At 35.0% G+C, this 14,265-nt stretch overlaps 2 protein-coding genes across 4 annotated transcripts in view; both read right to left on the bottom strand.

Moving 5' to 3' along the window:
- The window catches only part of LOC136823223 (protocadherin Fat 4-like), a 66,636-nt gene extending 61,641 nt beyond the window's left edge, over positions 1 to 4,995 (bottom strand). Inside the window, exons 1-2 of one of the 2 annotated variants that reach the window (XM_067079404.1) lie at positions 4,765 to 4,995; positions 3,162 to 3,294 (exon numbers count right to left, since the gene is read on the bottom strand). In XM_067079404.1, coding sequence (XP_066935505.1) covers positions 3,162 to 3,294; positions 4,765 to 4,882 — 251 coding nt within the window. In that variant the 5' untranslated portion in view covers positions 4,883 to 4,995. Of the gene's footprint in view, positions 1 to 1,157; positions 1,615 to 3,161; positions 3,295 to 4,764 lie in introns of those variants that run through there. The other variant, XM_067079403.1, reaches the window with a different exon arrangement.
- A 3,682-nt stretch (positions 4,996 to 8,677) lies between these two features.
- LOC136823221 (checkpoint protein HUS1-like) lies at positions 8,678 to 12,378 on the bottom strand. Of its 2 annotated transcripts, XM_067079395.1 has the most exons (6): positions 12,276 to 12,378; positions 11,847 to 11,974; positions 11,324 to 11,497; positions 10,529 to 10,636; positions 10,218 to 10,292; positions 8,679 to 9,641 (listed from the first exon to the last, which is right to left on the bottom strand). In XM_067079395.1, exons 1-6 carry the CDS (start codon positions 12,325 to 12,327, stop codon positions 9,306 to 9,308), a joined length of 873 nt encoding a protein of 290 aa, XP_066935496.1. In that variant the 5' UTR covers positions 12,328 to 12,378; the 3' UTR covers positions 8,679 to 9,305. The 2 variants fall into 2 exon arrangements, with proteins under 2 accessions (XP_066935497.1, XP_066935496.1); XM_067079396.1 differs by lacking the exon at positions 10,218 to 10,292 and having other exon boundaries at positions 8,678 to 9,641.
- Between the last annotated feature and the right edge of the window lie 1,887 nt (positions 12,379 to 14,265).

Below are 14,265 nucleotides of genomic sequence, written 5' to 3'. Positions count from 1 at the left end.
AAAAGTCTGGATGGAAGTTATAAAACCTTTAACTTTCGGTTATCATGGAACATTTAGTTGGATAAATCACAAAAAAAACTTGAAAAAAGGCTTTTTTTTCTATTTAGCAAGTTACTATACTAAAGGGTTAAAGTGTCTTAAAGTTGATCTTAATGTGTGCTTAGCTTTTAGCCTCGTGTTCTTTATGGAAATTGTTCTTGGGAAAATACTACACAAGTCTAAAGTCTAACACTATATATCAGAGTGAATATTTGAAAAAGAAGAACAAATGCGATGAAATTGAAACTTAAGTAGTGATACGTAATGATCGAAAAAAAAAGCTTGGTGACCACTGGAAAAAAAGTGTTTGTCACAAACTTTTTTGCCGCAAAAAGATAAATTCAGAAATATGTCAAAATGTTCTATTGTTTTATTTGCGATATGGCACAAATAATGATTGTCATACAAAGCACTTCCCTGTGGACATCAGGCTTGATAAACTGGACACACAGCTTTAAAGGTTTTGTTTTTAAATAAGTGATATCGTTTGCTTATTCATCAATTTTAATTTACAAGCTTTTTCACATTGAATTGACACGGATGTGGAGCGAGATTTGTCAGAAAGAGGAAAAGAAAATCATTATTTTGCTTATATCAGCACAATATAACAATAGGCAGACACTGTCCTGATATGAAACATGTGTCTGATACGAAACAGGAACACTTATGTAAAAATTAAGCCTTCAAGAAATACACCCCTGTCTCACAGCCCCAGTGGAACTTTTTCGTCAGTGGGGATAAAAATTCCTATTGAAATCTCAATGGGGATATTAATTTTATTGTTTCAAGGTTAATAAATCCAGTGGGGATGGTTTTGAAGTGTAACATTGGATCTCGAAAGGGGATGAAATCAAAGTCAAATTCCCTGTAGGGCTGAAATTCCAGGGCATTTTTCCACCTGGGACGAATTTTTTGCCAAATTTTCCAGTGGGGCTGGAGTCCCAGCGGGTCTGTGACACAGGGATGTAGAAACATTAGAGTTTGTCAATCAGCAAACATTTTGCCAATAAAAATTTGGCAAATGTTGCATACTGACCAAGGTCAGGCCCGATTCTTTTTCAGCAGAACGTACAGTAACAATCAAACACCGCTATTAAAATCATTAACAAATCTCTCACCTTCCTGTGTTACAAGAGCGAACAGAGGTTCCAGCTCTTGAACAAGCTCTGCCACCGCACGAAGAATAACTTCGAATAATCAATCTTCGAGATTGTGTTCCGTGACTACCACAGCCTGCACATGAGCTCCATGCTGTGTAATAATACGAACATGATACAGGACAACAAACTTGGTTGCAATAAGTACTTTGTTGCTCTCTACACCATACCCAACGTCCACTCTCAAAGTTCATTCGATTTCGATAACGAGTTCTCATGCCATTATACCCACAACTGGTAGAGCATGTACCCCATGTCCCCCAACCAAAATAATCTCCATAATAGGGATTTTTGCATATTCTTTGGCAATGAACAATGCCAAAGCAACAGGTCACCAGTATAACATTAACAAATAATTTCATTGTTTAAGTTACCCTACATTTGGTATACGTCTTATGAACTGATATTCTGATTACTAATTTTTGCGTTCTTCTCCTACTTATAGTACTTCAAACCCGCATGGGATGTTTATTTTCGCTTTCTTCGTTAGGGCTTGACGAGGCTTGCATGTTTTGGGTGCCAATCTATTGACGCAGCTTAAATGTTTGAAGTTTTTCGAAAGTGATATTTCCTACCTAGACCTTTGTTCCTGGCAAAGAAAGTTTTTCGGAATTCATAGAATTCTTAAAAGGAAAATGCAACAGTGCATTTTTCTCTTGATAAATAGTTATTTAGATTTTCTAGGCTTGTCCTTGATATGTTAGGGGAATCTTTCTTTACGTGCCATTGCGAGTTCTTTTTGTAAAGCATGTCACCCTGATTCATCTAAAATTTCCCAAATATCCCTTTTGAACTTATTTTCTAAGAAAGTAAGCGTCGAATTCTCTTTCTTGTCATGTATATACAGGTAGAAAGTGCACGCCAGTCAAACTCGGTATTATTTTTGCTGTTTCGCTTTTTATGTTCCCTTTTTTTAGTCAGTACTTTCTTCTTAAAGTGGTTTATTGACGTCAGATCTTATGACTAATGGGCTTTTCCAGAAAAAAACCCGTATACCCCTGTTGAGGAGGTCCATCCTTCTTTGGCTGGAATGTGCTGTAACCCCCTGGAATGCCAGCGAATTTCAGGTTTAAACCCCTCTGGAATTCTGAATTTTAGTAGAATTTAAAAAGCTACCGCCATGGAATTCCAGTTATTTTGACTTATTTTTGTATTTCCCAATGGAATTCCGCCACATATCAAACCTTACCCCCTTGGAACGGAAATGACCTCCTCCTCAACAGGGGGTATACGGTTGTTTTCTGGAAAAGCCCAATTCGCAGAGTGAATTCTTTCCATTATTATGTGATGGTGTCTTCATAACTCGAACTTCTATAACTCGAATGTCTCCTTAACTCAAACAAGTTTTCTCGTTCCTTCGGTTGACAATGTCTTATAAAACGAATCTCTATAACTCGAAATTTCCTTAACCCGAACAAATTTGTTTTCCCCGTGCGTGTTCGAGTTATGGGAACTCCACTGTATTGATTTTTTTTCAAGCTGTTACAAGCTTCAGCCCACTTCTCTTATCAATCAACAAAACTAAACTAACGAAAAATAGACCAACAACTTTAGATGAATGTTATAGTAGTAATCTTTGCATTACTTTTTCTTGGTGTGAACAGAGTTCTTTTGAAAATGAAGCAATGATTTTCATTCACTTATAAATTTTAGTGCTAGAATCGTTGCTCTTATGAATCTTGATTTATTGTCATATTGTCTTGTCAGGGGAGTCGTAAAACCTTAGGCTATATAAAGTCTGTCTCGCTTGAACAGCGATAAAAATTACTTTTACTTTTCTATAATATTTCACTCCTGAATAGCTTTTCAACAAGCACAAAACTATTTAATTCGAATTTTGTTAAAAGTTACAGCCTTTTTTGTCTCTGCTGCAAATTATGTTGAGACAGACTTAAGATTCACAAAATCTTGTTATAAAAAGAAAGTTCTGTTTCTTCAAACAATTAATGGGAATAATATCCTTACCCTCCAGGGTTGCACATTCTGTAAGAAGTTCCAGCTCTTGGACACGCTCTACCACCACAGGTAGCCTGACTCCGAATCACCAATCTTCGAGACTGCGTCCCATGACTTCCACATCCCAAGCACGAACTCCAGGCTAGAATAAAGTCCAATGATGATGTATATTCTTCAATATTTGGTAAGTTATGCCAAGAGAAAGTGGTAAAATCCCCTTCTATAGTGACCCAATCTATATTTTCTTATCAGTCTATTTCATAGGATTCGTGCATCTGTTACATGATATTTTCTATTTAATTTAAGGGTTAAAAATACACAATTGTGTTCAGATTTCCCTTTGAGGTTTTTAAGTTTTGCCTGTTTTGCCTGGAAAGGCTTGTGACGACGTCATCACAAAACTTTCAACCTCCATAACTTTTGATAGGAAGATTTTCAAGGCATGTTTTATACCTCGATTTTCATCAACATAATTCATTGCCCAGCCACCTGATGACGTCATCTGGCAGGTGGCGAGGTGGCAAAATTGGTGTTATTGTTTAAAATTAAGTTTTAGACCCTCTGTGCCAAATTCATGCTTTTATCACCATCTGAAGTAAAGAATGAAGTATTCTTACGTTTTTATGTGCTACCAGACCTCACTGGGGGGAGTTTCATGGTTGGCGGAGGAGCGGAATCGGCCCTTTTTTCGGACGGAGTGGTGGAGTTTGGCGAAAATTTAGACGGGATTACGGAAATTGGGTTCTCTGACGGAGACGGAAAATTAGACAGTTTTAGTGCGGAAAAACGGAATTTAGCAAAGAAATTTGCGGAATTTCGGAATTGGTAAAAGATATTCAAAATTTGCGGAATTTTCGACAATTGGCGGAAACCCCCTACCCCCTAACCCCCCCCCCTCACTAGTAAGACGTTGACGTTTTTGAATTCAAGAACTTCTTTCAATTTTTTTTGCCCTTGTAAAAATCATCAATTCCATGGTGCAAAAGAGTGTTCAACCATAAAAGGTTGATTACTGCAGTGATGTAGAAAAATACCATATACTAAGGGGACACGAGAAATTTTTTTGCGTTGGTGCAATGCAACATGCTCCATCCCACCAACACAAGAAAAAAAGTGCGTGTCCCATGGTTCTCTTTTTTTCTTGGGACAAAAAGTGAGGGAAATACCCAAAAGACACACTGATTTAGTCCCAGGTACAAAAGTGAGATTGCACTTTTATTTTTATTGGTAGAAAGAAAAATGGGGTGGAGACACGAGAAAGCGTTTCAGGTTGGTGGGATGGATCATGTTGCATTGCACCAACGCTAAAAAGACTTCTCGTATCCCGAAGCCTTAAAAACACGAATCCTATGAAATATGTTGGTTAATCTCCGGTAACTTAGAAACTCTATATGTGTGGACACAACGATATTTAAAAGATTAAATTTTCTTTTTCAGATGTATACTTATGTGCACAAAATATTGGTCAGCGAACCACATTATGTCCGCACCACCCACTCCCGTATTTCATTGGAAATGATTCAATTAACTAAAGCTCATGGTGATGTTATAGACGGACGTCAGTGTAAGAAACCATGATTTTCAATAATTAATTTAACCGAACAAACCCTACCTGTGTAATAATACGAACAATCCACTGGGCAGCAATTACGATTACAAACTCGTCTGTCATAATTTGTACAATAACTTCCTTTATTACAATCATAAGACCAGCGTTGGCGGGTTTGCATCGCTGTGGCGCCACAAGAGCCAGAGCACGCACCCCATCGACCCCATGAGCCATCCCAACAATTTTGTCTATTGGTGCATGTTGGGAAATTATTGCAATGTATCAATTTTATACTAATATTCAGGAGGCATAACACAAGAAATATCTTGATGCCCATGGCTCCTATGTCAAATAATTGTCTCTGAGAAATTCTGTCTCACGAATATGACTTCATGTATTTATAAAACCCCCTCGTTGTAGGCTAATACCCAGACCCCTTTTTAAAAAATTCATTTATTAGAAATTGTTGAATGTGTATCAAATTATAGCATTAAATCATACTCAAAACTATTGAAGACAATGCATTTTGTTACTAGGGGATTCTTATAGAAAAAAACTGTTAAAAGGGCATGTTTCGCGTTGGACTTTAAATGTTCTTGATTGAACATGATTTTAACTTTGTGAATCTACGAATAATATTGAAAAGTAATTCGACTCTATTTGACAGCTGATGTTGTCTATATTTGCTTTACGGAATGCTTTAAAGACCACATCAGTGATGTAGATTTCTCTGTTGCCCTAAAATCGTTATTTTTTCACTGTCCCTTCATTGTGAGGTGGGTATTGTTCCCGTATTGTTATAGGTCCTATAACCCTTAGCTGCTCCTTGACAAGCTAGAGAATCGAGACCCTTCCTGTGCACTTCTTCGTTTGGAAAAAGTTCGTCCACCCTCATGTATGGATATAAAATGGAATGGTCCAATTAAGTTCCATCAGGTATTATTAAAATTGTTATTTTACTAATAAAAAAGTCGACGAAGATAGATACCTTGAAAGACCGAATCAAAATCAATATTTTGACACTTTTAATCCTAAAATTTAGTTTGGAGTAACAGTGGTGGAGGTGTTAGCAGTGTTTATTTGTTCCAAACTCTACCGCCACTTTTCCCCCGTAAACCGCCATGACGCCCTGACTCTGCACATACATATCTCCCGCGTTTACTGACCCTCTAAACGGACGATAGCATCGCGAACCTTTTCTTCTCCCTGAAGGGACAAACTAAAATCAGTACCTATTTACCCCCTGGAAGTTAATAATTGAAAATGAAAGGATTACCCTAGGATTACCCTAGACCACGATTATACATTCGTTAATTTTGTGTAGAATTTTTTTTTAAATGTAGATTTTGGTGATTTTGTGATAAAATGTTATTTTTTGTAACACAACAGTATCAATATATGTTTGGCATGAATTCACATATTTTGTTATTGAGATTTTTGTACCCTTTTTTTCATTGTATTGCACAAGAGAAATTTTTTGCAACTGTTTATAAAAACAAAATTTTACTTTACTTGCCTTTACGTGATCCAAAATTTCGAAACTATAGCTAAGTTTTGAATTGAAAGCATATTTTTGGGGATGATGCTTTTCCTGTCTGTCTCGCAACCAAATCTTAATTTTGTTTTGAAATTTCTAGCTTCAAATGGTATATTTTTGTCTCGATCTCCCGCCCTTCAATATATCTCAATTTATGGTTTTGGTCCTATACTCCTATGTCGAATGAGCCACAAGAAGCCAAGTCAAAAATAGCAAAACTTATGCGTTGATGCGGAAAGTAAAGTAGCAATAATAATAGAGTAGTGACCAAAATGTGGGCTTAAGATTCAAAGAACACAGACTGTATTAACAGTATTTCGATTCAAGAAAATCTTCAGTCTGATAATGTTAAGTCCAGAGATGTCTATTATTTATCTATTATCGTCGTCCTAAACTGAGAATGTGCGCATCTTTGTAACAATCTGTGTATCTATCCACTCAAAACTTTACGGGCAAGCGCTTCAAAATTGTCCGATTAATCGTATCCCAGCTTTGGCTGAAGTTCTGTCTCCGGTTGGTAAATACTCAACATCCCCTATGTTTTCATTCCTATTTAAAATTCAATGGAAAACACTCCAAAACATCCCTTTTAGGTTTAGGTTTAGGAACAATTCATGACATGCACCACTGGAGAGTCTTCTGAGAACTTTTAAAATTTTCCATCCAATACGTCACTTAAACAATAGAAAAAGTGATGTATTGGGTGGAAAAAAAACAGAAAAGTTGCATAATTTCGTGAAGTCATTGTAGTGGTGCATATCATGAATAGAATTTCTATTCCCATTGGGGCTTCGATAGAAATTTTCATCCCTACTATGAGAAGAAGATCCACAGGATTATGCTTTTCCTGTCTCTCTCACATACCAAATCTTAATTTTGTTTGGATATTTCTAGCTTCAAATGGTATATTTTTGTCTCGATCTCCCCTTCAATATATCTCAATTTTGTTATCAGTTTTGGTCCTATACTCCTATGTCGAATGAGCCACAAAAAGCCAAGTCAAAAATAGCAAAATATATGCGTTGATGCGGAAAGTAAAGTAGCAATAATGATAGAGTAGTGACCAAAATGTGAGCTTTGGATTCCAAGAACACAGACTGTATTAACAGTATTTCGATTGAAAAAGATCCTCAGTCTGATAGTACTCATGGAAAGTCTGGAGATGTCTATTGTTTTGAATCTCATCGTCCTAAACTTCACAACTGATAACTTGTTATAAAGATAACAATCTTTGCTCTGTACCCACTCAAAACTTTATGGACAGGTGCTTCAAAATGGTCCGATTACCTCCCCCCCCCACGTCCCAAATTTGGCTAAATCATCCCTTTTGGGTTTTTAGAGCAGGGAACAATAGAATTTCTATCCCCATTAGGGCATCGATAAAAATTTTCATCCTTTCTATGCTTTGGAACGCCTGGGGTGTTGAAATTTTCCACATCCATGATCCTAGGGTGAATATTTGTTTTTTTATTTTATTTTTTTCGAATCTTTTATTTCCGGGACCTTGAAACAAGTTTTATCGCTAAAATTTTAGGGTAGGATACTATCGACGAGACGAATACTTCACTCACGTGAAAGTAGAACAATACCAAATAGGGTTAAATGTAAAGCTAATGCTTCCCATAAGTACTTCATACTGATGTTACATAACTTGTTTTCAAAATTAAGTGACAATAGAATCGATCGATCCTTTTATAGCGAGTTGAAGCACATATGGGAATTCATATATAACGGTTTGAGTGATTCTTGTTCTATCACTTTCTTGTTCTTTTTATCAAAACATTGCGGTTAGTGTAGCGTTAATCTTATCAGCCTTCCCTTTTCCATCGCTTGCCAAATAGACCTTTTCAAAAATTACGTTAGGAACATCACTTACCTCGTTTTGAAATTATTGCCATGGTGATTAACTCCCAGTGAATTTTATTAAAACTACTTTCTATTGATAAAAAAATAATTTAATGTCTCAAGAGACTTAATCATCATGGTAATTGTTTGAATACGAGGCAAGCGATGTTCATGACGTAATTTATGAAAAGGTCTATTCGGAAGGTGCCTTTAGAAACTAGATGATGGATTAGATACTTTGAAGCTTTTTCTTGTCAACCCCCCCCCTTCCACGATACATTCAAAAAAGATTTTTGGTTTTGAGTGTTTGAACTATTTTATCAATAAGACCTAAAAAACATATAAAGGGACTTGATAGTGACGACAGTGACCAAGCAGCATTTTTCTTCTTGCAAATGAAAGATGTTCTCAATAAAGACACGAGACGAGATGGAGTTTTTAAAAGCTCTTATTTGATTTGGTTGGTCGTTAACCAGTAAAAAACAATTTTGTTATTTTCTCTAAAGAACGCGTCATTTTTATTGCTTCAAATGACCAATTATTAAAGTATCCTATAAAAACTCCATCTCATCTGAAAGACATGCATGTTATCGAAAGAAGTATTGAACATGAATAGTAAGTAGACTTTTAATAACAACAATTAACTACAATGTTTATATACATAATATACATAATATACATAGGCATATTAAATTATATCACCAATCACTGACCACCTTTGTTAAAGTCAATATACAGTTGATTCTCTCTGATTCGAATTAGAGAAAGATTCGAATCACAGAAATTAATCCAAACCATTTTGCAACTGAAAGGGGTCAATTCTTTAGTTCGAATTACAGAAAGATCTGTATAAAAGAGATTCGAATAAAGAGAGTTGAATCAATATATTTCACTTAAGTGGAACCCACTAGTTCCAGAATGGGACCAAAAACTTGACACAGTCCCTTTCAAGAAAAACGTGTCCAAGAAACATCCACAATCAAGAACTCGCGTTTGAAACTGTTTCATGATTCTCCTCATGTTTATATAAATGTAATGGTGTTTCTCAAAACAATATTCCATAAGAAAGTAGCCCCGAATGAGCCGAAAAGACCGGATGCTTAAAAGCAAAGGATAATTTCACACTGGACACTGGACCATTTCCTATTTTGAAGATAGCGAAATCCGAAACATCCTACAGTCGCTTCTCACCAACATTTGTAAATTTTCTTCCTTGTTCAAATCACAGGATGGAAACATTCATAGCCGGTATGAAATACTGGAAAAACATATCTCCACATTGTAAAAACATATGAACAGATTGCCCATTTACAATCCCACACATAACTTTATTAGCATTGAACTGCTGCACATTCAAAAACGTCACAAGTTTTTGAACATCGATACGAGCTTCTACGAGTTCATCATCTTCGTCAATGTCTACAGATCTTCGTTGGCTTCTGTGAGGCATATTATTGTCGTTTTTTTCGATTTCCATGTTCGAGAAATAAGTTGTGGCGGTGACTTCCTCAGTTTCGACTTTGCAAGATAAGTTCCCGTTCTGCGATGCAGACAGTACCTAAAAACACGAAAAGGATTCTTTTTTATGGTATAGAAAGGAGGCAGGCCTCGCATGTTGACAAATCCATTCTCGCGCGGTGTGGATAGAGTTCTCACTTTTCTGCAACAGTGTTGGTGTAAACAAAAAGCAAGAGATGTGTTAAATGATGCCCTTTAAGCAATCCAAACGTTTGTAAATTCTACCACATCGACCTGGAATAATGTCCCTAACAATCTGAAACAAACTCAGTCAATTCTTACTCTCGAATCAGCTCTGAAACGGCATATTTTCAATTAGAAATTTATTGTTACCAGTTCTTGTTCTTGTTTAAAACTTAATTTAATTCATACTTATTTATTATAGTGGCCCCTGGGGGAGATAATGGCTGAGCTGCCACTTAAAATATTAGTTAGTTAGTTAAAGTTATCCAATATAAATGACATTTAAGGGATAGAAAGACCATATACAATTCACTCATTTCAAATATTTATTGTCGATTAAAAACTAGAATTGGGTTTCTATCTTTAAGAAGTATATTTCAACAATAAAGCTTGGATGAACTATAAGTAAAATATTGATGTGCAGGTTGCTCACCATAAATCCTGAAATGTTTTTCATTCTTTCAATGATATTCTTTAAAATCTTCAAATTTGGTAGTGAAATTTTGATCTGAGATGGGAAGATTAAAAATTAACAAATTTTAAGTAAAACCTCTCTCCTCTATAAACTCTATTCTAAACAAGGATTCACCCATCAGCTTAAATTTAGTCTTATTAAAAATTCTAATCAATCTGAATCTTGCTTTAATCCGAAGAAAGAGTTTTGTAAGCAAGCAAATCTTTCTTCCTCCAAATTATCAGTTATTCTCATTTCCAAAACACAACAATTCTCTTCATGTTACTTACATCGTAAGCAGGCAGTATTGGTCTTTGAAAATTCTCCCAAAATCTTGTTGGAATGACTGCTACTGGAATGTCGTGAACCACAACTCGTGTGTGAGCTGTCATCGAAGGCTGATAATAAACATAGAAGGAAATAAAATTAACTGATTACCCTGTAATGAGTATTTCAATGCATTTCCAAGAAGTAAAAAATAACAAAGAATATCGTAATAGCATACTTTGACTGAGGATAAGCAATATCATTATCTTGCTTTTATTCTTAACAATAGAAACATTGCTCTATCTAGACTTGAAATCTCACACTGATAGAAATTTTGAAGTCAAACCAAAAAGTGTTTAAATTATTGCTTGGTGTTTCTATCTAAAGAGTAACCAAAGTTTAGTTTCGTCTAAGTTTCCCACCTTAAACTAAATTATTATACATGTTTTTTTTTTTATAAGCATACAAAAATCCGAAAACAGGCTCAGAGATGCTTAGGTCGAAAGCTTAATAAGGCTGAAAAATGCTTGAGGGGATGCTTAAATCTAAAACATAAATTTAGGGAAATACTGAAAATCCGTAAAATTCCAGCCAAAAAAAGCCAAAATCAGGAAAAAAACATTTTTCGTAGGCTCAAGTAATGCAGGCCATATGCTTAATTTTTCCCCATATCTGAGCCTAGATATGCTTATAAGTGCAATGCTTATAAAAGAAAAAACATGTAATTTAGTTCAAAAATACCCCTGGTGGACAAAAGAACACTTTTTACGAAGGGTGGGTTAGAAATTCATAATATGGAAAATAAGCGTGTTCTTTACCAAAGAAACTTCAAACATTAAACATGGCGTTTGTTTTTTAACCAATTTGATTTTAATGCATTGGGCATTCTGTCCAGATTTCAAAGCTCTCAGTAGATTCTCATTGATAATTTCAAGGTAGATTTGGTTGTTGTCATCTTTTCCCTCGATTCGATAATCTTCGAAGAAATCAACCTAAGAAGAAAAATATTATTTCAACTTCTTTGTGGAAGTGTTTAGATCCTTTTGGACCACACTGGAAGAAGAGAACAGACTCATTTTCAGTTTTATTTGTCAGTATAACTAAAAAAAAAGCCAAGATTTCATGTAAATGTCTTTCCTTAAATTCAGTGACTCTGAATTCAATGATTAGACTTCTGTTAATGTTTACAATCTTTTACTTGGTATGCCCTGCCTGTTATTCGAATTTAACTGCCCCCTATAATTACATCATTTTAATTTGTTTGTACTTTATAAATAAGAAGCAAAACCTTTAATTTCATCTAGAAGGTAAATTACACTATAATTTTGATTTAGTACAAACCTGTTTTAATTCACACCAAAGAGACGCTCCACCTCCAGTAGCCCGCTCATTTTGTGTGAAAACAACTTGTTGCTCGCTCAAAATCAGAGTACATGTCTTTGTGATCTTGGAAATTGTCCCTAAAATCTCTTAAAAAGGAGAAATATAAATAGGTTTAAATTTTAGACGTTCATAACATTTCTTAACCTCTCAAAACAATTTTCTATCATGTTCCTGATAACTAGAACATATCAATTACATTGAAAAGTCTTCAAATTTATCATTCTTTAAGCAGCTCACATACCAAAATTCGCAGTGGATTAAGAGTAATACAAAATAGAAATCGGCCATTGATTCCATTCATTAGGAAATGAAAGAAACATAAATAGAATACCAATAGACTATAATTTGACTAGGGGGGGGGGTTTGTTTGTCATCCAAACCTCTTACTTGTCAGTTGGTGTATGCAACCAATGTCAACAAGTTTTGATCTGAATTTCATTTTCCAGGTTTTTAAATACTTTATGCTAAATGCAAATCAAAAACAAATTATTATATTATTGATTTTTATTGAAAAAGAGAAACAGCAGACTAAAATATGGGGTTATCCACATAATACATACCCAGTAAAGAGGGGTTTAGTAAAAGTGTATTTCTAATTGTTTGAATTGTTCTATTGTTTTCTGCATTATCGTTATATAAACAAGGGGGGAGAGATGTCAAATATTTGGAAAGTTTTTGTTTATTTTTCTTCTTGTGTTTCTCTGCACAATTAAGAGTACTTGATACTTTAGTAGAGCTTGTTACATAAAGATTGAAGAAACAGTCTATTTCTTTTCAATACTTGAAGTTTCCTGCTTACGCATTCATCAGTTATTTAGAAATGACTATGAAGACAAAATTCGACGTTTATTTTAAAATTCAATTTAAGGAAAGTTCTTACTAAGTCTGTCTCAACAATCTACAAAAAAAGATTATAAATTTTGATATATTTAGAATTAGATAGAAAACGAAGAAAAAAACATAAAACAAAAAGAAAAAAATCAGAAAAGTTTGAAAATTAGGACGAAAAGTTAAAAAGAAATCAAATTAATGTTGAAATGTGTGCTACCATAGTTTCTACCCCCCTACATTTAGAAGGGGTTTGGGTTTTAATGAACCAAAAGCAAGGGGGTGTTATAAGTATGACTTTCCTATGGGGGAGTTGTCAGTTAAGGGGGGGTCTTCTTTCCTAAGGGTGGGTCTTCTTAGATAAGGGGGATCTTCCTTGAAATATGCGTAAAGAAAGATGAAAGATGTCGACCAACTATTTCAAGAAAATCTTTATGTACCCTTCAGCAAAAAAATTCTACAATAGAGAGAGAGAGAGAAGAGAGGATGCAGATTCATGGGCCCTGGCGAGCCATTGTAGTGGGGGGGCAAGATTTAGGATAAAATGTCCTAAAAGAAAATTTTTCACTTTTTACACCCTCAAAACACCTTAAAACGTTATCTAATTGGGGAGAATAATAGTTCTTATGGTTTGATTTGGTCTGTTAAAGGTTGTTCTAATGTACATAACTTTCAATATAGCATGGTCTGCAAAATAGTGGGCATGAGATTGTGAGCACAAAAACGGGAGAAAAGATATTATTAGACAAGATAATTATTATCAATAAAACCAAATATTTTAGTCCCCCCTTTTTTCTTATTTTGATAGATTCTTGCAGCCCTTGATAAAGAATCCCCCCTTATTTAAAAAAAATGACAAAAATCCCCCCTTTTTAAAAGGCATTTTTTTTGCTCCTCCCTTACTTTAAGGGGGGCAGAAACTATGTTTCGCAGAAATTAATTTTGTGATCGAGAGGATTTTTTGTTTATAATTGGCCTATTTTGCCTTGAAGACTTGAATTTTGCGGATTTGTTCCCGCAAAAATTCCTTCCCTTAAACATAGCTGTCAACTTCGCCTCACAAAAATGCGGAAGAGCTCCAAGTCGGAAAAATTTTCCCCAATAATCCGATTTTTCAAAATCGGAAAATCGGGAAATCGGGGAAATTTTCTCGTAAAATCCGATTTTATTGGAAATTTTTTCGGGAAATTGGGGAATTTTTCGTTCCAATCTTTCAAAATCCAGAAATTTTGCCGTTTGGTTTTTCCAAAATCTGAAAATTTTTGGAAATGCGGGAGATGCGGGAGAAAATCCCAAAAATGCGGGAGATTTGGCAGAATTTTCTTCACGCGGGAGAAATCGTTGACATGCGGGAGTCTCCCGCTCAATGCGGGAGAGTTGACAGCTATGCTTAAGGTAGTATATTGAATATTATTAACTTATTCATTTAAGTATTTTTTTTGCACAAATTTAAATATGTGGCTATATCTAAAAAGGAAATGATATAACAGTTCTGTTTTTTCCACAAACCCCTGGAAGAAGTTTTTTGCCAACTTACTTTAATCGTAGA

This window comes from Clytia hemisphaerica, unplaced genomic scaffold (genome assembly GCF_902728285.1).
Source record: "Clytia hemisphaerica strain Z4C2 unplaced genomic scaffold, Clytia hemisphaerica genome assembly, whole genome shotgun sequence".
Lineage (NCBI taxonomy): Eukaryota > Metazoa > Cnidaria > Hydrozoa > Leptothecata > Clytiidae > Clytia > Clytia hemisphaerica.
This window is presented reverse-complemented; position numbering and strand designations above follow the sequence as displayed.

What these genes read in the sequence shown, in the direction of transcription:
- LOC136823221 (XM_067079395.1), bottom strand. Translation starts at nt 12,327, where the DNA reads ATGAAATTCAGATCAAAACTTGTTGACATTGGTTGCATACACCAACTG. An exon ending in TAATGTTTGAAGTTTCTTTG is followed by an intron (nt 10,637 to 11,323) that starts GTAAAGAACACG and finishes GTTTATTATCAG; the next exon opens with CCTTCGATGACAGCTCACAC. An exon ending in AAAACATTTCAGGATTTATG is followed by an intron (nt 9,642 to 10,217) that starts GTGAGCAACCTG and finishes TCGTGTTTTTAG; the next exon opens with GTACTGTCTGCATCGCAGAA.